General features: G+C 38.3%; 1 protein-coding gene across 2 annotated transcripts in view; it reads left to right on the forward strand.

Moving 5' to 3' along the window:
* The window catches only part of CNTN5 (contactin 5), a 607,120-nt gene that overhangs the window by 194,579 nt on the left and 387,803 nt on the right, over window positions 1-24,738 (forward strand). For both annotated transcript variants that reach the window (XM_089687252.1, XM_089687253.1), the window contains exon 6: window positions 1,350-1,452. In XM_089687252.1, the coding sequence (XP_089543378.1) occupies window positions 1,350-1,452 (103 nt within the window). The remainder of the gene's footprint in view (window positions 1-1,349; window positions 1,453-24,738) is intronic.

Below are 24,738 nucleotides of genomic sequence, written 5' to 3' on the forward strand. Positions count from 1 at the left end.
AAGACGGCCGGTGAAACTAGTGGTGGCGAGGACACCACTGAACCGAGGGACAGGTAAGTGGCTGTATTTTAAAAGTAAGCAGCTACAGTTTTTGTAGCTGCTGACTCTTTTTTTTTTACCAGCTGGAACTCCGCTTTAAATACGGTATGTCTGGACCACTACTTATTTAATTAATTCATTTATTTCCTTTAGTGAATTGACTTTAACATCATTTTATAAGAGTGTTTTTGGTTTGTGAGGCAAACAACTCAGATAGTGATGGTGAATTGACATTTTCAGCATCTCATGAGATAATTGCAAAAAATGTGTCACATGATTCAAATATCTCATTAGATATTCTTAGTGAATTGAGCCCAGTACCCCCGGTTACCTATTCACAAAAAATATACATATAAACACAAATAAACACACAGACACATGCACATCCTATGATGCCCACAAAATAATATCCCAACATAGAAAATGTCCCACAACAATCAGTGGGGGTATTTACTAATGTCATGGACCAAATATGGTCATCATGGCTATATTTGGTCAATGACATCAGGTAGCATCCCCAATCCCTTTGTTCACATTCAACTGTTGGATGGGGAAATATAATTTGCAGTGAAAGTATCAGAGCCAGTGGGTTGGCTGTGCAGGTCAGCATGGTTGTGTCAGCAGGTCATCAGGGGTCGTTCATTGTGATTACCAATGGATCTACATTGCTGGATGATGTAGTTGACCTTGGATCCACATGGGGGGGGGGGGGGGGTTAATGTGTTGGTGGTTTTTTTTTGCTTTTTAATTTTGTGGGTATGAGTTAACCAGGGTACCAAACCCGTGTTGAAGGCATGTGGTCTGGTATGGTTCAGAGTTGATGGGAATCAGATGCATGTTACCCTGCCCTGCTCGTTCCTGGTTACATGCTTGGATATGAACTTGGTATGATTTCATTGGGGTCCATGCTTCCATGCCTTTTTTTTTTTTTGAGTGATGTTCAACTTTAAACTCCATAGCAGAGCTTCATGAAGGACAATCAAGGGTTTGGCATAGATTGTGGAGGGGGGTGACCACCAGTTTGCTTTAGGGAAACTTTTTTATAAGAGTTTTTATGATGACCTTCTTGTACCCCTTAGACATAACTAGCATTTAACCCTTGCAGTGCGGGGAACCCCATTTCATGGGTGATTTTTTTCACATTCCTGGAGTTGGGGTTTAAGCCAAACTAATATGATGCCTTTAAACTCATGATCATCCTTATTGCTCTCACTTCTGGTCATCTTTATGGAAGTGATTCACATGATAAAAATATTCTGTGGAAAGAAGTGATATCCCTGTTATTTCTAAGTCTTTTCTCTATTTCCCAGGTGTGATGGGGGAATATGAACCAAAAATTGAGGTGCACTTTCCATTCACTTTTACTGCAGCTAAGGGAACCACCGTTCGGATGGAGTGCTTTGCGCTTGGCAAGTAAGTGCAGATTTCCTCAAATTAGTAGCAGTCGTTTATTAGAAGCTGTTGTGTTTTATTTGCGCTTGGCCATCTAGCTGTAATCTTTATTTATCTCTTTATTTTAGCCTGGGTCCTGAGGTACTAAAGCTTAGAAAATGCATTTGGACTGCTAGCTGCTATAAAACTTACAATTCACAACATTTCTCTATATTCCTTATTTTCTGAAATATTTATGTCCTCTTCTGCAAAATATAACCAATATTTTTTTTGGCTGTTCAGTCATCATTAAAGAAAAATTCTTTCTAGCACAGTTTTGATTTCAAACAAAATGCAGTGCACGTTGTTAGGTAAATGAAACCCTGAGGAGAAGTATGAGTAATTATACCAGGATCTCCCATCGTAATGACATTTGTTGCCCTTGTCTCTTCCTTTGTGCCCTCTGACTTTTGTCTGGACAGCTTGGGATGTTACTCTTATGTTTTGTCCTCTGTGACCTCCTTCTCTGTCCTTACATTGTTCATTCTGGAGGAAAAAAAGGTCCCAGCATAAAATATTTAGATACTGTAAAGTCTCAACAACAGACAATTTGAAGGGGAAGAAAGTGTGCAATTATCATATTTGCCAATTGTTCCACTTTTTACACATTTATTCTAATTTTTAAAGAGAATGCAAAAATATTAGAACATCTATTTGGTGGAGATTTACACTTATTTCCTGTACTGCTGACAATGACTTAACCCAGCCTTTCTCAACCAGGGATCATCCAAATGTTGTTAAGGGTTCCTTGAGCAATGACAAACCTCTGCCTCTTAAATGAGTAACCACTGACACCAATTATCTTTTATAAGGAGCATTCTTCCCACTGACCATCACAGTAATGTACTATGAGCTGTAGATATAGAATTATTTGCAGGGGTTCCCTGATCCCAGAAAGTTATTTCACAGGTTAATCCATGTTAAAAAGTTTGAGAAAGCCTGGTTTTACCAGATGGGAAATTAAGGAAAATCTGAAATAAAGACTCAAGACAGAAATAAAAATTTAACATGGGTTCTATTCTTAATAAAAACATTTTTTTTTATTTCTGTCTGTGTTGCTGTTAGAGAGTTACCCTCATACTTGTCTGATAAAACATTGTCATGGGACAGGGCATGGTGGTAAATATCTCCAACAGGGCCCTAATTATCAGTCCAAAATCTGATAGGGGTTCTAACCTTTCCACACTGTAAGGTTTCATGTACACTAGCCTACTCTGACCACAGCTGTGGAAAAATGTGCCAAAAATGCATGTAAACGGGGTATCGCATTTACATGTGTTTATGCCACATTTTTGCTACATTCTGCATTTTTCTGCTGCCGGTGGTCAAAATGTTCCTATCCTGAACAAGATTCTTCCACATTCAGGAGAGGGAAATTTAACATCACCTAAACGCAGCAGCTCTTAAACTCTGCTGAAAGCCTATATATACATGGACACCTAGATTTTTATGGAGCTGAGATTAGGAACTTTGGCAAAAAAAGACCAAAAGCTCCAAAACTCAAGTTTAGGAGCTGCTAGTGTACATGAAGCCTAAGGGTTAATGCGTACTGGCCTAATAAAACGCTGCCCCAAGAGGCGTTTAACGTTTTGCCTGTAGAAGCAGCTCAATGTTATCTTATGTGTTCATACACATTAGAATGTTTAGGGCATATTTTAAGTTCAGAGTTTAGTGGCAGAAAAAAAAACCCTTCTGTTTTTAATTTTTGTGAGTAGTTTTCTGGCAAAAAAAATGCTGAATGCTCGTAAACTCTCCTAGAAGCTCCTAAACTCTTCTAAATTCCCGTACAAAAACGCTCTATATGGCGTTTTTTTTTTGTCAAGGGAACTGGGATTTTTTTAAGCCCGATGTGCATAGACCCTAAAACTAAGGAAAGGTTTTGGTTCTATGGTTCTAATTAAGTATTAATTTATGTCCCCTTAGATCAGATATGCAAAAATGTAAATTAAGTAGTGGGATAAATTAAGAGGACTAAATATTCAAGGGGGCCACACTGTGAAGTTTAATAACTGGAAAATAATCGGTGCACATTTGTTTTTTGTTTTCTTTTTTTATTTCGACCCACTAAGAGCTGCAGAGAAGGAGTGAGAGGATCACATGTGATTTGTAAAATACCAGTTTAGCATGCCTGCATTAGACTCACTGTCCAAAAACTTTGTTTTTGAAAATTTAATTTTTAGCAGATATGATAACTTGTAGGCATCCATAAATGCATGACAATGTGTCCTTTGCTCAAAATATCTTCATGGTGTTTGCCTGGGATTTGCGGGACATGGCTTATAATTTTTGTGGTAAATGGCTCTTTTTGCCACCTCAAAAAGTTGAGCGATATGTAAGCCATTAAAAGAGTGAAGACATTCTGAACAAGTCTCTTGGGTGTATACTCAGAAACAGGGAAACACAATCTGAATTCTGGCAAATCTGGTCTGACTGACTGGCCAACTCATTCCATAATGGAAATCGTATTTTCCAATAATTTTAAACAGTAGCTACAGTCATAAACTAACACGACGTAAGGGTATATGCACTACGTTTGACTGTAAACAACAAATATAACCACACACTAGGTGGTTATTTTAAAGGTTTGTTTCTCCCAACTAAGGGAAACTTTCTAATGGAGGAAGGGTAATGGCTTGCTACTGAATAGAATTACATTGTGTGAACAAAACTTTGCACATGTATTACTCTTTCTTAGAGTGCTTTAGAGTGGAAGTGTATTTGCTTTTGTTATAATGAACAAGTGTACACATTATACTTGCACATTATGACATGTTTACCTGGCTGTTTGCCCTTCTCCAGCACTGACAGCTCAGAACTGTTCCTTATTGTCCCCCAACACTCTGTCTGCTACCAATACTGTCTTTTTCCAGTCTTCTTCTGGGTACTGATTGCCCCTCTTTGGGCATTGGGCAGCCACTGATGATAACACTCATGCCTCTTGCAGATGCTGAGAATTGGCTGCAAGTATAAACTGCACTGTTTATTAAAAAAAATTGCTAGGAAATAGGAAAAACTATGACACCAAAGGAACTAGCATTCTCAAAAGGAAAGTCCAGAAATGTCAGCCTTTATGATTCTTATATGGTAGGGTCCTTTTAATCATCATAGTTTGAAAATGCACTAAACTCTTCAAACCAGAAAAATAATGAAGGGACAGTCTACCTTCCCTACTTGGTTCTTCACTACAAATTGGAAGGTACACTTTAAATACCATCAGCAGGTAATCCAATTTCTATTACTATCCTGTCATTGCTCTGACTTGATTCATTTCAGATTTGAACATTCAAGCAGCCACTGAAGTCAAAGTTTAAGCAGAACTGCTGATCAGCGTACTTATACTGAAAGTATTGAAGCCATTGGATTAGCATGACAATTAAACAACTAACTTGGCAGCTAACAAATTCAGCTCAGATTTCTTTTAAACCATTTTCCTTATGTAACGGTAGTGTGAATACTCGTCAGGCTCCTATCAGTCTTGGGGCATTGGCTAATAATTATTTAATAGTATGCCAAACCTCTGGAGTCAAGAGTAAAAATATTGCTTCCTGCACTAGTGGATTTCTGATCACACAGTACATTTCATTCTATTTGATTGTGAGGAAAAAAGACCAATACATTGCTGGTCCCTACAGTACCGAGGTGTTAATAAATGATAGCATTTCACTGTCTGGGTACTTGGCACATCATTCTCTTCTGTAATTGACACCTTTCTGCTCAAGAAATTATTTATCATCGCAGTTTGCAAATTCATTTGAAATAAATTAGACTTTTCCATTATGTGCAAAACAATTGACCTTTAGAGACTTTCAGGGAAGTTTTTTCTTTTTAATCCTGCATTTTTATAAGTGTGTCTAAAAATGCATTGATTTATTGTTTTTCTGCTTTTATGTTAATTTCCATCAGAGAAATCTGCTAAGTGCTGTCTGATTCTAAACTGGCATCGTATCATATTCCCAAAGTAACTTTAGGAAAACGAGAGTTTTTTTCTGTGAATAATAAAATGCACGCATATGAACATAACATTTCTAAATTCAGAGAACATTATTGAAAAACAGTTGTAGCTTCTTACAAGAATTGACAACACACAGTATGTAACAATTGTGATTTTAAAGCCTGAGCTTATTTTTAAACCTATCCATAAAGGTTAGGTTCATTCTCAATACCTAGAGGTTATTGTTGAACATCTGTTTATGGTCTGTGTTGCAACTGAAATCAAGTTGTATTCGCCATCAACACTAGCCCAAAGCCCACCTTAAAGCATATCTAACACCCCCCAAAAAAATATTCTGTAGCTTACTGGTCCTTGGATGTGGTGTGTTTTTTTAATTTTCTCCTTGCAATCTCGTGAATGACACACTTCCTGTTTCTCGGTGGTTACCCTCACTCCTTTACTGTATCTATGGGGCAGCCAAACTGGCTGGATTTCAAACATGTTGACCTTTGTTTATTTCCATTATATAGGGGATAATGGGACTAGTGTTGTAAGCAAATAAAATAAGAATTTCTTATGCTGCAAGGTCAGCTCACATGGTGTGGCAAGGATGCTGCACTCCTGGCAAGAACACCAAGTATTTTCTGTAATTGCTAAAAATGTTTCTAGCCTGAAAAAGGAAACCAATGGTGCCACCACATCTAAGAAACAGAAAACTGCAATATGTTAATTTGTTTTCTTGGGTTTAATTATGCTTCGAGAGTAGCAAAGCTGGGGAATGTCTTACTGCAGGACATAGCAATATCAAAAAGAGCTGAATGTTTTTCTTTAAAGTTCAGGCACATTTTTTTCTTGGTTTTGGATAGAGTGGGGGAGAATTTTAACACTTGTTAGGTTTTTACTGCTATTTGTACTGTGCTAACAACATTTTACCAGACAGGAAGTGAAAGGGACTATAAAACAGCAATATAGAAACTAAAATCCATTTTTACTTTTGTAGAGTAGGGGAAGGCTAGAACCCTTCTGAGATATTTTGTCCCTGTTGCACTTTCTGTCTGGTGAAACTGCTGCCAGCAGGACAGGAAGTGAGGGTAAATTTCTCAAACGGAGTCACTAGTAACAATTAAAATCCAACAAACTCCTTCAACAATGTATTCAAATCTAAAAAAGTTTGGGTTCACATGCACTAATGATGTCCACAGCTATATTTACCAAAGATTTTATGATAATGGTTTGAACAAGGGAACTGATATGACTGCTAGTGGGGTCAGGAACTATTCTTTTATTTCATCTGGTGAAACAATAGATGATGGTTGCATGGGGTGTTTGGTAGTGCCTTCTTCTGGATTAATATTACTGGCATTTTAAAACCTTAATAATGCACTCAGATTCCCCTACATATCATGTACATGATGCTCAGTTGATATTAAGGGATCTAATGTATGCCAAGAAAATATTGCGCATAGCATTACATTAGTTCCACTCTGAACTGTTCACTAATGACCAGTTGGATTCTTGGATTCGCCAATCCCTATCTGACATTGGCGGACATATGCTTAACCTCCTTGCGCTGACAGTCTGCATATATATGCGGCCAATCGGTGGGTGGGCCTTGCTGCGGAGAAGCTGAATAGATGCACACCAAAAAGTAAACAAACCTGTGTCAAGAGCACATGCCCTGAGTGCTCCTGACAGTTACCTGTGCCTAACGGAAAAAAAACCTACTTGTGATTGGGTGCTTTCCGATCATGTGATTGGTGTGATCATAAACCTGGCATCAGAAACCCCTTAAAGGGCTGGGATGCACCAGCGTTAAGGGGTTAAAGCACACTTATCTTATTAAAATGATCTGTGTTTTTACATTTTGTATATAAAACTTTATATTGGTCTTATACAAACCTTAATCCTGCAATTCTGTGACTGGTCTAACAACATCGTGGGTACTTCTTTTTTTTTTCTGGTAGTTGCGGTGGATGGTTCTCACTCATAGACTGCATGGCACTTGCTGTATGTAATCACATGTGAGTGCTGCTTTGTCCAAGAGTACAGATAGCCAAGGTTGGAGTGGTGCAGTGATGACACAACCCCAGCGGGCATGTCCATGACAGCCTGGGTTTTCAGGAAGTGGGTTGGATGGCACCAGGTGTTATTCAATCCAGAAGAGCTGGGCTGGGCAACTGATTTATTACACCACAATTAAGTCTTTGATTTGAAAAAAAATATTAAAAAGGATATTAAATCTTTAAGAGTGCCTGCCCTGCATGAAAGGCATGTATCCCCAAGCCTTATGCCTGCTGATCTTTTAAGAATACGATCAATGTTACATTTTCTGGAACTCATTTTCAAACTATTTTTATTATCTATGTTTATCCTGCTTTGTGGTTAGTCTACATTTCCAGTGACAGTAAAAGATAAATTACAATTGGTAGTTTTAGTTGAATGCTCTTTACATGTTTCTTTATTAAATAAGCCCAATATAGTTCATTTAGTTATTTCTCTGTTGATCATATTACATGTTTATTGGTTTTCATTAGACAACACATCGTATAGACAGTGTTCAAATCATGGCATTTAGGCATATTTAGCTTCTGTTAGTTATTATGTCCATCTGACCTTTTCCTTTAACAGTTTTTTATCAACAGTCTAGCCTTTAAAAACATTTCTGTCAAGGTGCTGTGCTATCATTCATGATTTGAATAATTAGAGATTAGAAGTTTAAGATGGCATTGAGGAGGCAACTGCTAAATGGCAAAAAGGTTAATTAGGAATTTAGAAAAGAAGCTAATGGAGGGAGTATTACAGACTCCAGAGGAAGGCTCAGAACACTGGAAGAGATGAGTATAGATGAGTAAGAGACCTTCTCTATTAAACTTGGCAGCTGGAAATATGCATGCCAATGAGATGCTAGTGCTCTTTAAGTAACATAAATTGTATACTATTATACTTAGGACACAGAAACAAGAGCGATAATATGGAATCCTTTGTGAAGACAGATTATAGTGTGCACATACTGTACCTACTATTCAATACACTGTAAAGAAGAAGGTGGGGAAGATAAACACTTCCATTGTTCTGTCTGTCATGGCTTGGAGTATTTTGTGAAAATAAAAGTAAACTGCATTCATTTTTTTTTTTGCTTATCAAAATAGGACATTTTGCATATAACACTGACTACATCTCTCATTCAAGGCATCTATGTAAAAAAAAGATAATATGATGCCAAAATATTAACAATGAACGTACATAAAGTTCTGCACAAAGAATAAACCAAACGGATACAAGCAATATCTGGACAAGTTTTGTGGATGCCTTGACCATCACACCTACATATGCTTGTTGGCATCTCAATCCGAAACCATCAATATTGATATGAAGTGTTTGCTCCCATTCCTCCCCCACCTCCATCCCCTTCAATTTGAGCTATAACAGCTTTTACTATTCTGGAAAAGCTATCCACAAGATTTTGGAGTATGTTTGTGGGATTTTTGGCCCATTCAACCACAAAATTGTGTGCAGGCCAGTTGGGTTTCAAGATGAAAATAATCAAAACATCTTTATGAACTCTCAAAGAGAAAAGAAGAGCTGCTCACCAATTAAAAGCTTTGATTAATAAAGCTTTCTATCGTACAGGAATCCCCACCCTGTAAATGCAAGTATATATATACTGTATACGTGTGTTTTTGTTATTGCATTTATTTTATCTAAGAGCTTGAGTTTATGTTAAATTAATGTATGCTCTTTAGTGTTGGGACACAGACACCACTTTCTTGAAATTCATTTTCAAACTGCAATAAAGTAAATATGCTCAGATTTTGATTGCAAGTATCCTCTTCATCAGTGTTATCATTGAAGTAAAACAAATTCAATAGTGGTTATAGACCAACATGATTTTTGAAGAACCGTTCTGTCTTATTTAAACTCAGCATGTCTTACTATAATTATAGTGGCAAGCTTAGGTTTCAAGCAATGTATCTGCCACTGGCAATGATGTTTTGATGAGATAAACTGAGGATAATGGCCCCTAGAAAGAGAAAGAGAAAATAAAGTCACAATTCCCACATTTTGTGATTCAGGTGTGAATTGGCCTTTACGTATACTTTAGGCTTTAGTCTTAACTACCTGCCCAATCACAGCTGACCACATGAAAAAAAGGCTTGTCGGTTATTGTCAGTCTTTTCCTCACATGCTGTGCCTGTGTGAGGAAGAAACATCCGATACCCGGCAAGGCTGTTAGCATTTTTTGCACTGATAACCAAGGTACTGATCATCAGTACCCTGAATATCAGTGCAGCCCCATCAGTACTGCTTGTCAGTGCCCATCAGTGTCACCTATCAGTGCACATCAGTGGCACCTATCAGTGCACATCAGTGGCACCTATCAGTGCCCATTAGTGACGCCTCATCAGTGTCCATCAGTGCCGCCTCATCCGTGTCCATCAGTACCCCCTCATCAGTGGCCATCAATACAGCCTCATCAGTGCCCATCAGAGCAGCCTCCTTAGTGCCAACAGTGTAGCCTATCAATGCCCATCAGTGCAGCTTCATCAGCACACCTCAGTGAAGAAGAAAAATTACTTATTTGCAACATTTTATAACAGAAACCAAAAAAAAATTCAGTCTTTTTTCATTTGTTTAGCAAAACATTAAAAAAACAAGTGGTGATTAAATACCACCAAAAGAAGCACTATCTGTCTTTAAAAAATTATAAAACTTTCATATGGGTACAGTGTTGCATGTCCATGCAATTGTCATTCAACGTGCGACAGCGCAGAAAACTGAAAATTGGCCTGGGCAGGAAGGGGGTGAAAGTGCTCGGTAGGGAAGTGGTTAAAGTGCTACTAAAGGCAAAGCTTTAGATAGACTAGAGAGGGATTAGAACACCTGTCGGGTTTCAGGTTTTTATTGCTTCTGTTGTTCTGGTGATCATTATCACAGAAAGTGAAAGTGAAAAAAATCCCACATTTTGGATTGTAACCAAAAAAAGAACAGAGGGGAAATCTTCCAGTGGAGCCATTGTGACTCTAGTGACAACAGGGATATCCTTGCTTTGGAGGAATTTTCTCCCACTTTTGTTTTGGCTTTGGGACAGGGAATGAAGGTAATTCTCCCCAAAGGGACACAGATGACAAAGATGAAATTGACAGAGGTTATAACCCTCCCTAAGAGCCAGTTCACATATATGCAAATTGATTGTGTTTTGAACCGCATCTAGTTCCCATGACATGTGAAATTATATTGGTTTCTCTGGTGTGCGGATTCGGTGTGAATTGAAGAAGAATCCTGTCACTTTTCTGAATAGTGCCATCTAGCTCAGGTGCGAATTCAGATTCATTGACTTCTATGGGAACGCTTCTGAATCGCACATGTTATCAGTTGTGAACAGTACTGTTGTATTTCTTTCTGCATTGTGATCTTTATGTCTTCCCTACTAGCCCTACTAGCCCATTGTAGCAGAAACAATATGTGGCCAGCGTGGCCAAAATCCTGTTCTGGAACAATAGGGATAAGCCTATTATTAAGCCCATTTTTACTGGTGGCCCCGTGTCAAATACCTATTTATTAAAGATCAACATTTTTTTTTTATTTCAAGAATCATAACTCTCCCTCTTAGATTGTAAGCTCCAAGGAGCAGGGCCCTCCTAACCCTCTTGTATTGAACTGTATCATTGCTGTGTTGTCTCCCTTTATATTATAAAGCACTGAGCAAACTGTTGGCGCTATAGACATCCTGTAAAATAATAAAAATATACTAATAATAATATGAATTAGAACATCTGTCAGGCTTTTGTCATTCTTTATCTCCCTGTTGGGGTCAAACAAGAAGTGAGGAAAATCTCACTAAAGAGAACACAGAAAAAAAACAAGCTTTTACCCATTTGTGGCTCTGCCAAAAAGTGATTTTATTGTTGTCTTGGTCTCAGGGCTCGTTCACACCATGGTGCAGAGATACCAGTTTTTATGTATGCGTTCTGCAAGGGTACAATAAAATCAATTGTTCTCTATGTGCCCTGTTCACACCATAATACCAGCATCATGTGCAAATTTTTTTTGCACAGGAATCTGCAAGGTATATAAAACTCATTGAAGCGTGCATAAAAATTGATGTAAACTGATGCCTCTGCAAGTGAAATATGTGCATCAGTTTCCATCAGTTTTCATGCATGTACAGTGTGAACGAGCCTTTTAGTAGATAGATTTCCATTCACTTCCCATACCGGTGACCACCCCGAAACGTAGAATATAGTTTCCCAATGACAGAGAGCTACAAAAATCTGATATAGAATATAAAGATGAGAGTTAGGAAAATGGCTGAGCTTCCAAAAGCTGATCTTCACAATAAGCAAATATTGTCTACTGTATATACCGGCGTATAATGCTGGTATATAACTGGGCATATAAGACGATCCCCTAATTTTCCAGTTAAAACTTAGGTTTTGGGCTGTACTCGCCATATAAGACTACCCCCCTTTCCGAGGCACAGCATTTAAAAACATCAAATTTGATTTACATAATTTTAATTATAATGGTTATGACTTACCGGTACTTAAACTCCTTCAAAATCCACATCATTTTCATCTGACATTATAAGTTCATCAATGACATCTTGTGATACATTTGTAAGACAGTCATCGTATGGATCTAATTCTGAATCAGATGGTGTGGCTTCAGCTATGGCTTCCCCTTCATCTTGCCACAATTAGTTGTCCTCCATACCATCCAATGAATTTGATATGCCACACTTCTTGAAAGACTTGATTACTGTTTCTGCATCAATATCTTTGCAGGATTTTATGACAAAGTTACACAAAACATCCAAATGTGGAGCACGCATGTTTCCTTCTTTTGTGAATGACTTGTCGCTGCTAACCATCCACTCACTCCTCTGTTCTCCAATGCGATATTTAAATGGCTTGTTTAGGCACACATCCAGTGGCTGTACCAACGATGTCAATCCTACAGGAATAACTGCCCTATCTGTGTTTATTCTTGCCAGTCTTTTCTTTGTGCTGGTAGTTAAATGAGCCCTGAACATATCCCACACCAGTAAGCTATGTTCTCGATGAAGTCCACCTTGTCACCTACTCCATACATTATCAAGCCATAGCTTTATCCCATCTTCATCTATCCAGCGTTTTTCATTCACATGTACAAAAACTCCAACAGGGAACTTGATTTTCGGCATTGTTTTTCTTTTAAAAATAATCATGGTAGTATCACTGTAAAACTGGACTTCTCATGTTCTGTTGTTTTAATTAATACTGTTTCTGCACCTTTTGAATTCACAGTTTTATTTCCAACCATATTGAAATTCATAGGAGTTTCATTCATATTTCCGATATTACTTAACGCATAGCCATGTTCCTTGCGCTGTTGTATTACATATTGATGGAAATTACTTACTTTGCCGTTGAGATCTGCAGGTAATTTTTGTGCAATTTTGGTCTTTTGCCTCAGTACCAGATTATGCCTTTCCAAGAACCTAGTACACCAGGATACAGTGGCCTTAAATCCTTTACTGTGATCTGGGTTAGATTTGGCCCACTGAAGTGCAAATATACGTATCTTGTTTCGTGTCACTACAGAACTATTTTGGTGATGCGATGTCTGCTACATGATTTTTGAGTTCTGGCCAATGTGGGGTCTCCCTTCATAATGCACATTTACTCCTTGGCATACTCTTTAATGCATCTTCATTTGCTTTCCAGTCTTGGACCATCTTTTCTGTTATTCCATAATGTATTTCAGCAGCACAGTTATCATGTTCCGTGGCAAAGTTTATGACTTTCAGCTTGAAACTTGCTTCATATTTCCTTCTTTTTGCTGGTGGAGCCATGATGGGGTCTTGTCTAGCAGCTGTTTTGTTTACACCTACATGGTGATGTAAAACTACTGTCAATCATTATCCACGCTGGCAATGTCCCGTACATCGCAGGATTTAAGGTTCACATTTTATACTCGGCGTATAAGACTACCACTGATTTTGGGGGATGTTTTTAAGGTTAAAAAGTAATCTTATACACCAGCATATATGGTAGATACAAGAGACCTATGTATTCTTATAATACTTTGTACATTTTTTACAGATCTGTGCAGTAACCCAGTGTGAAATGTTGTGTCTGTGCAGGAACTTCCTACATTAAAACCAGTCAGTACCACTCTTTCTTCTTGTGCAGGGTGACTGGTCTTGTCTCCACCCCCTCTTGTAGTTATTTTGTAGGCAGCCTTTAGTGAGTGAACTTTCTGAGCCCCTCCCACTGCACTGCTCTTTGTACCAGTGATGTGCAGAACAGTGATGATGTCACCACTACTTTTGTGAAGTGATTACTGGATTTGCTAAGGCATTTGGTGCACAAAGAGTGGATTTGAATCCTTTTGTGGATAAATGTTTTCATGTTTCAAATTTAAATTGATCCTGCCTGAGCTATAAATTGTAAGTAATATCTGCCTCTTCTGAATACTTGTGACAGATTTTAAAATGTAAATATAATTAGAGGTATTATTCTAGATCCTTTCCATTATTAAGCTTCCACAAATACCAATGTGTAATCACAGCAGTCAGACAGATGTACACCTAGAGGGATTTGGAAATCCACAGTATGGGATGTGACATTAAAGAATGCTTTCACACTATTCTCTTTTGTTATGTGGTAGTTTAAACTCCCGAGAATCAGAACACCTTTACAGCTGCTAATAACAGCTAGAGAAACAGACATTATCATTTTCCTCCTGCTTTACACCTTGCCTTCAACAAAAGATTTGTCCTGTTAAGCAATTAAAGGTTATCGAAGTCAACTCTATCAACTAACATGAAGTTATTTTGGTGTTCATGTAACAACTTCTTATCTTTGTCTCACAGGGAATAGCAGGGGATCAGATCACTATTTTTATTGTTGCTCTTTACCAATTGTTGCTTGCATTTAAAATTACATTTTATGGGTTGACTAATTTATGTGTTTAGTGCGTAAGGTAGCGAGGGGTGGCATTTATTTAATTTCAATCCTTTTGCTTCTTATTTTCTGACTTCAACTTTTGTGGTTATTATTTTATGTTTATATTAGAAGTACAGTGGGGCAAAAAAGTATTTAGTCAGCCACCAATTGCACAAGTTCTCCCACTTAAAAAGATGAGAGAGGCCTGTAATTGGCATCATAGGTAGACCTCAACTATGAGAGACAAAATGTGGAAAAATCCAGACAATCACATTGGCTGATTTGGAAAGAATTTATTTGCAAATTATGGTGGAAAATAAGTATTTGGTCACCTACAAGCAAGATTTCTGGCTCTCACAGACCTGTACCTTCTTCTTTAAGAGGCTCCTCTGTCCTGCACCCATTACTTGTATCAATGGCACCTGTTTGAACTTGTTATCAGTATAAAATACACCTGTCCACAACCTCAAACAGTCACACTCCAAACTCCACTATGGTGAAGACGCAAGAGCTGTCGAAGGACACCAAAAACAAAATTGTAGACCTGCACCAGGCTGGGAAGACTGAATCTGCAATAGGCAAGCAGCTTGGTGTGAACAAATCAACTGTGGGAGCAATAATTAGAAAATGGAAGACATACAAGACCACTGATAATCTCCCTCAATCTGGAGCTCCACACAAGATCTCACCCCGTGGGGTCAAAATGATCACAAGAACGGTGAGCAAAAATCCCAGGACCGCACGGGGGGACCTAGTGAATGACCTGCAGAGAGCTGGGACCAACGTAAAAAGGCTACCATCAGTAACACACTACGCCGCCAGGGACTCAGATCCTGCATTGCCAGACGTGTCCCCCTGCTTAAGTCAGTACATGTCCGGGCCCGTCTGAAGTTTGCTAGAGAGCATTTGGATGATCCAGAAGAGGATTGGAAGAATGTCATATGGTCAGATGAAGCCAAAATAGAACTGCTTGGTAGAAACACAACTCGTCGTGTTTGGAGGAGAGAGAATGCTGAGTTGCATCCAAAGAACACCATACCTACTGTGAAGCATGGGGGTGGCAACATCATGCTTTGGGGCTGTTTCTCCGCAAAGGGACCAGGAAGACTGATCCATGTACAGCACAGAATGAATGGGGCCATGTATCGTGAGATTTTGAGTGCAAACCTCCTTCCATCAGCAAGGGCATTGAAGATGAAACATGGCTGGGTCTTCCAACATGACAATGATCCCAAACATAGCACCTGGGCAACGAAGGAGTGGCTTCGTAAGAAGAATTTCAAGGTCCTGGAGTGGCCTACCCAGTCTCCAGATCTGAAACCCATAGAAAACCTTTGGAGGGAGTTGAAAGTTCGTGTTGCCCAGCGACAGCCCCAAAACACCACTGCTTTAGAGGAGATCTGCATGGAGGAATGGGCCAACATACAAGCAACAGTGTGTGCCAACCTTGTGAAGACTTACAGGAAATGTTTGACCTCTGTCATTGCCAACAAAGGATATATAACAAAGTATTGAGAAGAACTTTTGATATTGACCAAATACTTATTTTCCACCATAATTTGCAAATAAATTCTTTCCAAATCAGCCAATGTGATTGTCTGGATTTTTTTTCTCATTTTGTCTCTCATAGTTGAGGTCTACCTATGATGCCAATTACAGACCTTTCTCATCTTTTTAAGTGGGAGAGCTTGCACAATTGGTGGCTGACTAAATGCTTTTTTGCCCCACTGTAGTCAACATAAAAGCAGATTTAAAAAAACTAAAATTTTACATATTTTATTGAAGGAATACTGGGGTATATTTACCAAAGCTGGAGAGTGCAAAATCATGCTAACTTCTGCATAGAAACCAATCAGCTTCTAACCTCAGCTTGTTCAGTTAAGCTTAGCAATAAGACCTGGAAGCTGATTGGTTTCTATGCAGAAGTGAGCCTGATTTCGTACTCTCCAGCTTTAGTAAATAAACCCCAGTGCTACCTAAAGTAAGAAAATGTGTAAAATATAATATATAGTCTGCCCTAAGGTTGGGCACTTCTGGACCAAAGTCAACTGCTAAATACAGTTACTAGTGTTTCTTTCAGCAAGAGCCATATGAAGCTCTGCTTATAGAAAAAAAAACTGGAAGCCAACCTGTATATATTCAATATAAGTTATTTACATATTCTAATAGATGCCAAAAGGGTTATAAACAAAGCCTAGAGGTTCCTCACTCTACCCTTTTTTTGGAAGTTAAGCACTGGGCTTCTAAGGTCATGTGTTATGAGAAATCTCCAGTTATACAGACTGACGCTTTGAAAATTTTCTGGGAACAAAAATTTTGGGAACTGTGGGTCAAATCCTACCTTCCTTTTACTGTTCAGTTGAGCTTGCCAACAGTCTGAAGCTAGAACACCTAGGCTTTGCCCTACAAAATTGTAATTTTGTCTGGCTCCACTCCTCACTGCCGCCTATCTATACACCCACCCAACCCACCCCCCCTGTGTTTCTCACCATTTCCTTTCCTTTCCTCCTCCTCCTATCTTTTTCCTTGTTTCTCTTTTCTGCAGACCTCTGGACACTAGGCTCTCCAATTCTAATTCCCAGCAGGTGTTGTCCTCAGTTACACTATTCTGTTGGGTACCAAATCCTCTAGCTTTGTGTGACCCCCACACTGCCTCCATGCATCATGTCAGCTATTGTATTTAGCAGCCACAGCTCCTGCCAATGCCTGAATATAATGACACAGCCAAACAGTTACAGCATCTGATAGAATGCAGCCACTATTAGGTTGATACATTTCCACCTGCGTCAGTCAGTTTTTATATTGAGTTTTTGTTGAGCGAGATGGTGCTTGCAGGACCATCCAAGACTCCAATTTCAACAAATTTAGCAGGAGTCATCCACAATTCTATCTGTCTATGGCCAGCTATAAAAATAAAAATTCAGCCAGTTCAGCAGGGCCTGGCTGAATTAGGACCCATGTGTGCCCATCCATGTCCCATAGATTGACTTCTGTCAAACAGAAATGTTCAAAAACGTTTGTTTATCAGTGTATTCTGACAGTAGAGAGCCCCACTGTCAGAATAGAAAGTCCCAGTGGGGGGACTTCGGATGGAGGAATTAGTTAATATTTTTTCAATCAGCCCATTGGCTAAACAAAAATAAAACAAGTCTTTTATAGCCAGCTTAAGTCATAAGTTCACATTTTTGCCCCTTTCATAAATCAATTTGCATGAGATAAATTGTCAGTATCTGGAATTTATCTGGTCTTGTTTTTTTACCTTGAAGCTAGCCTTTGTTTTTAACAATATTTAAAATATATAATGAAAGAAGAGACAATTCTAAGAGTACACTAAGGTCTCTTTAACAGGGCCATCCCGTTTTTTTCATCAGTTCAGTCATGTTTTATCCAACAAAAAATATCAGTTTGTATCAGTTTTTCATCAGTTCACATCAGTTTTTCATCAGTTTATGTCAGTTTTTCATCTGTTTACATCAGTTTACATCTATTTTTCAACCGTTTTATCAGTTTACATCTGTTTTTAATCCGTTTTTAATTTGTTTTTCATACGTTTACATCCGTTATCCGTTTACATCCATGTGCATCCGTTTCTTGTCCATTTGTGGCTGTTTACAACCGTTTTTGGACGTTTACATTGGTTTTCCATCCGTTACCTTTTTTTTTACGGAATTAAAATAGGGTTTTCTTCCGTTCAAAAAAAGGATGTTAATGGATGTGGACATTAACGGATGTAAACAGATGATCATCCATTTACATCTGCTAGTCCATAGAAATACATGGGTGTCAGGACATACGGAACGCCCGTGTGAAAGGAGCCTAAGAGTATTAGATCAATCAGGCTAAGTAGGTCTAATATAGATTCTTTCTAGTGCTGGTCTGTGCATATCAGGTTCCATAAGTATCAGGAAGTTTGAGACTCAAAAAGGTATATGACGTGAACTAAGGAAAAAAAAAATTATGAGACCAGAAAAAATGTATTATTGTCATTAAAATAACTAACCCTTAATCTGAAGCTTTTTATCTATCCTTAAAAATTGAACTTGAATTCTAAGTTTATTCCTTAAATTGAACCTTGACCTCATTCTGCCCTAACCAATAAACCCACTGCAACAAATAAAGGTAACTCCTAACTCAACTTTCAAAACCTATCCAAATCTGCATACTGAACCATTATCCTAACTCAACCTTTAACCCCTAATTCTACCCCTAAGCCCCTCACTAAAGCTAAACTTACCTTAGCTTAACCTCTAACCTCAAATGACCTCCAAACATTACCCAAACCCTAAACATTATCTTAATCTAACCACTGAGGCTACCAAGATAAAGAAGAAAACTCAACTGATACAAAGCTAAGCAAGGCATAACTTCACAACAGGATATAGCAACTTTACAAGAAGATCTACTTAGAATAGAGGGGTGGGCAGCTGTTATGCAGATGGGGTTTAATGATGAAAAATGTAAAGTAATGCATTTGGGAGCTAAGAATATGTATACAAGCATAAATGGTAGTGGACAATCAAAGATGGAAAAGTACCTGGGGGTTCTGGTAGATTACAGACTCAGCCACAGCATGTAAGGCCAAGTTGCAGCAAGCAAGGCCAGCATACAATTAGCATGCATTAAAAATTGTATTTACTCAAGAGAAAAAAACTATAATTCTACCTCTTTACAAAACTCTGGTTCAGCCACATCTTGAGTATGCCAGCCAGTTATAATAACTGATCCTCAGGAAGAATGTGACTGAAATGGAGAGAGTCCAGAGAAGGACAACAAAGCTAATAAGGGGGCTGGAGGACCTAAAGCATGAGGAATGACTACAGACATTAAGCTTATTCTCCCTGAAGAAGAGACAATCAAGGGGGACATGATTTCAATATACAAATCTTTGAATGGTGACTCCAGCATTGGGCGGAAACTAACCTAAGATTGATAAAGAAGACAAACACCCACACACTGAAGTTGGACAAGAAGTGGTTCAATCTCAAACTGCATAAGGGGTTCTTACTGTTTGAGTAGTAAGGATATGGAACTCGATTCTAAAGTTGGTGGTGTCAGCCGGGTGTGAAGTTAAAGTTTAAAAATCTTTTAGATGTGTTTCTTAGTGACCACAATGTAAAGGGATATGAAAATAGTAGTCACACACACAGTCAAGTTGAACTGGATGGACTGGTGTTTTTATTTTCAATTACCAACTATGTAACTATAGTGTATGTAACCATCGTTATAAGATCCTCATTTTCATGTGCTGAAATCCACGATGCCGATAAAACAATGCCAAAGCTTTGCTTCTAAAAATTTCCAGCAAACATAAATGAGCCGTACTGCCAATCAGTTTAACTTAATGTCACATTGAGTTGGAAGACTTCATTTTTATTTTCATTACAAAACACCTGCCCTCTGTGATGTCATAAAAAGTGATTTCATTGCTAATCACAGGGGTCTCATTAAAAAGGCCCTTAAAATATTTCTTGAGTTTATTCTGTTGGATGCTGTTGGATTGAGCATTTACATGATCTTCATGATGTCATCAAATATATTTCCTACTTTCACCATCTCATATACTCTTAATGTATGTGCTGTCAGCGTTCAATATTTGTGATGACACTGTTTACTCTTTCCTTCTATCCTGTGCTTTTCCTTCTATCCTGTGCTTTATTTGGGCTGGCACAGAAATTTGTCATGATTCATATCTTCACAGTGGTTAAATATGCAATGTACCGTACTCATCGTGGCTAAGAAAGATGTTTCAAACAATCAGCCTCCCAGCTGTCACACTCCCAGCATTTCCCTCTCTCTAGCCATTGTCTGCAAACTGCGCTTTGGCTTCAGATGACACGTTTTGAGCCTAATAAACAAAGAGTTTTTTTTCCCAATTAAGACTCTCTGAAATAAAATAACTTTCAAAGATTTTGCAAGCCTTTGTTGCAAGAGAAAAAATAATAAAACAAGAATTTGATCCTTTTTTTATTTTTATTTTGTTGTTGTTCTTTAGAGACTTTGTTCTGTTCTGAATAAATCTCCTTGAATCTGAGCCCCTACTGATTGTTCATATTTGATGTGAGCGTATCTTTCCTCTCTTTGTACAGACTGTCTTCGACGTGATGGAATCTTCCCTCCTCCATTCTATCCTGCACATTGCATGACTTTAAAATAGTGCACTCAGTAGGGAGAGCGATTTAATGTACGCATTACCTTACCTCAATGCCTAAAATAACAAAGGCTTTAATGACTGGGTTGTTGGAAAGAAAAGGAATTCTCAAAGTAATTTTACATTTTTATACATAGAAAGCATATTAGGAAAATTGTATCTAACTATATAGCAATTTTATTTATCTAGTTAAAAAAGGGGATGGGAGGCCATGCTCATAATGATAGGTTCATTTGGACAAAAGAAGAAATAGAGGCGATCTCACTGCTATATTGAAACATATTTAAACTCAGGCATTTCAAAAGCTATGCCAACACCACGATTGCTTCATCTCGTAATATTAAATAACTTTTGTAGTAATATTTTTTGAGTTTATAAATGAATGATACAGGATCTGCCCTATAAACATTTAGTGCTCACTTGTAAAATGCAATTTCCCTTGCAAAGTTATCAGCCTATTTGCCTTTAGTAAATCAACCCCTTTGATTTTCTGTACAAGCTTTTGGGAGAGGTTTTAAGGCACTTACAGGAACAAAAAGGTTGGAATTTTGGTGTTGGTTCTAGTGATAAAGAGTGTTGCCCTAATCTCAACTGCTTGAGGTGATTATGGCCTTATTAGTGTATTAACCACAGAAACAACGGAGTACTGTCTGTGATACCTTTTTTGTTTGAACTAACTAAAAATTGGATGTTAGTGCCAATAAAAAAGTTTCACGCACAGTATTCAATTGTTTCTGCCATAGTCCCAAGGAAGAGACATTGACATTTTTAGGCAGATGTAAAAATGTATCACTTGCTGCCATTTGTAATGTAAAAATAATTTTTAATAATATTAAAATGATTGTATTTAACTGATTTTTTAATAATAAGCATGTCATACTTTCCTTATCCGTGTAATGGTTTTGCACAGAGCAGCCTAAGTCCCCCTCTTCACAGGTCCCCCGCCAGTTCTCCTGCCCCCCCCACTGAGTGCCTAACATAGGAAGTCGCTTACTGTGGGGTCACCTATGCTGACTCACTCCCGAGCCGACTCTGTGGGGTTTATTTACTAAAGCTGGAGAGTCCAAAATCAGACTCCCTTCTGCATAGAAACCAATCAACTTCTAACCTCAGCTTGTTCAATGAAGCTTTGGCAATGAAACCTGGAAGCTGATTGGTTTCTATGCAGAAGGGAGTCTGATTTTGGACTCTCCAGCTTTAGTAAATAAACCCCTGTGTGTCCTTAGACACAGACAGCATAGCTCAACCCCTCCCTCACTGTGCTCTCTCTACACTGGCTATGATTGACAGCAGTGGAAGCCAATGGCTCCAGCTGATGCCTCTGAGCCTATGAGGAGGGAGAGAGCCACTGCTCTTGTGCATATCGCTGGATCAAGATCGGGCTCAGGTAAGTATACGGGGAGGTCTGGGGAGGATGGGGGACTGCACTCAGAAAGCTTTTTACATTAATGCAGAGAATGCATTAAGGTAAAAATGCATTTAGAACCACTTTAAATTCCATAATGGCTTGTATAGTCAGTGTGCATTTCATTTTTACAAGACACTGGAATTTTCCTTTAAATACTAATATTTTCTTCTCTGAACTTTTGCTATGCATATAAAATAAACCCTTATAACCTCTTGCAGAAGTGATGTAAAAAAAGGTAGTTAAAACTACCACATTAACATTCGAAATGGTTTTCAGCCTTCCATTGTAAAAGTAAAAGTTAATATATTTTAGTTAAAATATCATCTTGCTTCTCTCTATGCGTTATTGATTTCCCCCAGCTTGAATCAGCAAAGTCTTCTATGGCCTTCACACTAAATAAAGCCTTTGGCCAGAATGTTTATGAGTACTTTTAGCTAGATATATAAAGACAATTCATAAGCATGTGTAGACATCTTTACAATGCAGTAAACACATTACTGAGAGTGCACGAGGCCTATAAATACTTCTCGGGTCTTATTGGATACTGCGGCCAAACGTAACGACCTGAATATTTTAGGGTTATGTGGGTCAACTGTGAAATACAAAAGTAAAACACGGTCACAATATTTTAGAGGTTATAACTTTGCATAGCACATAGAACATTGGTAAAAGGTGGATATAACTGGGTTATAGAGGTTTCGTAGTTTCAGCAAAAAAAGGAAAGGCCTCAAAGTATATTCAAAGCCATCTATAGAAAATGAAAAAAGTGAGCGCTGATCCTAGAAAGCAGCTAAGCACTCTAAGTAACCAATAAATACTTATACAGAATAATATAAATAAAAGTGCAGCGCTAAGTAATAAATCTGAAAATTGTCCACTGTAAGTCCAGTTCATATAAACGTGCCAGGTGACATATGGAAATCCAGAATGGTGATCCGTGAGGAAGTGGCAGAAATGCGCACTCACCAGAAGGCGGATGTATATAAGCAGTATATATCAAAAGCTCATGGATCCTCGGTCAAGAAGAAACAGGTCTGGTCACTGTGGATTGGCCTTTCCTTTCCTCAAGGGTGCAGAGCAAAATTCTTCCTCCTCTTAGATGGATGCTTGAATTCCTAATAAGGGCTCTGCAAAGAGGTACTCCTCCTTGCTGTTCTTTCACATGTGTGTTCTCTGTGCTAGGTGAGGCCAGTGTATATGCCAATGTTAAATTACTAGGTGTCTGACTTGAGGACCACAGAAACTCTACACTGTGTGAGCAATTATTAGGTAAGTTATACTTGTGAGGGTTAATTTCATTATTGAACAACTACAGTGCTCTTCGTCAATCCAAAATGTTAATAAACCTCAACCCTCAAAGTAATAGTGAGGTTTTGGCTTTCTTAGGAGAATATCTAGGTGCGCAGAATTATTATGCAACTAAATGAAAAGCAAAAACTCTCACTTGTTTATTTTCATTTGTTAAAGTGAGAATAATAAACAAACAATTCAAAATTTACAAATAAACATTTCTGACATTTAAAAAAAATCAGTGACCAATATAGTCACCCTTCTTTGCAATACCAGTCAATACCCTTCCATTCATGGAGACTCTCGGTTTGTGGATCTGTTAATGATCAACTTTTTGTGCAGCAGCAACCATAGCCTCCCAGACACAAAGTTCAGAGACATGTACTGTTTTCCTTCAGCATAAATCTCCTGTTTAAGAAGGGCCCACAAGTTCTCAATAGGGTTTAGGTCAGGTGACAAAGGGGACCGTGTCATTATTCTTTCATCTTTAAGGCCTTTATTGGCTAGCCACGCAGTGGAGTACTTCGATGCATGCGATGGAGAATCGCCCTGCATAAATATCATGGTCTTCTTGAAAGGTGCAGACTTTTCCCTGTACCACTGCTTGAAGAAAGTGTTTTCTAAAAACTGGCAGTAGGTTTGGGAGTTAATTTTGAGTGCAGTTCTGGAATATGACAGCACTGGAGCATAATGGGTTCCTGGTAGCTTCACGTTTGCTTCTTCTCAAATCTTTAGCAGTTAATTTGTGTCTTTATATTTCAACACATTTCTTGTGACCCTGTTGACTATTTGCAACAAAACGTTTGATGGTTATGTGATCATGCCCCAATATCTTAACAATTTCAAATCAGTCACTACTCGTGCCACCATTCGCAGTCACTGCTGTCAATCACCGGGTCCTGGCTGGTGATTAATCACCAGCGCCCGGTGATTGCTGAGCATCTCCGACAGGGGGGAAAACAGTTCTCCTCCCTGTCAGCTCGTGCACACTGCTTTGTATGGCTGTACTGTGAAGCACACGGACACAGCACATAGGGAAACAGCACACAGTTAACCCTTTGATCGCCCCAGATGTTAACCCTTTCCTGCCCAGTGCCATTAGTTCAGTGTCAGTGCTTTTTTTTTTAGCATTGATCACTGTATTGATGTCAATGGGTATGTGAGTGACACCAAGTCAGTTCCCCCCAGTGTCAGAATGCCCGCCGCAGTCCTGCTATAAGTCACCGATTGCCACCATTACTAGTAAAAATTATAAAAAAAAAATCCCAGTATGTATACCTCCATTTGTAAATGCTATAACTTTCACGTAAACCAATGAATTTACACGTAGGGATTTTTTTAGCAAAGACATGTAGCAGAATACATTTTGGCTTAAATTTATGAGGAAATTAGATTTTTTAAAAAATTTTTACTGGATGTAAAAAGTCAAAAATAATGCAAAAAGTCAAGAATACTGTTTTTTTCTCACTATTGTAGGTCTTTTTTTTTATAGCTCAAAAAATAAAAAACACACAGGCAATCAAAAACCACTGAAAGAAAGCTCTATTCGTGGGAAAAAAAG

This window comes from Staurois parvus, unplaced genomic scaffold, assembly GCF_062004578.1.
Source record: "Staurois parvus isolate SC_StPar_1 unplaced genomic scaffold, SC_StPar_1.0 ptg000422l, whole genome shotgun sequence".
Taxonomy (NCBI): domain Eukaryota; kingdom Metazoa; phylum Chordata; class Amphibia; order Anura; family Ranidae; genus Staurois; species Staurois parvus.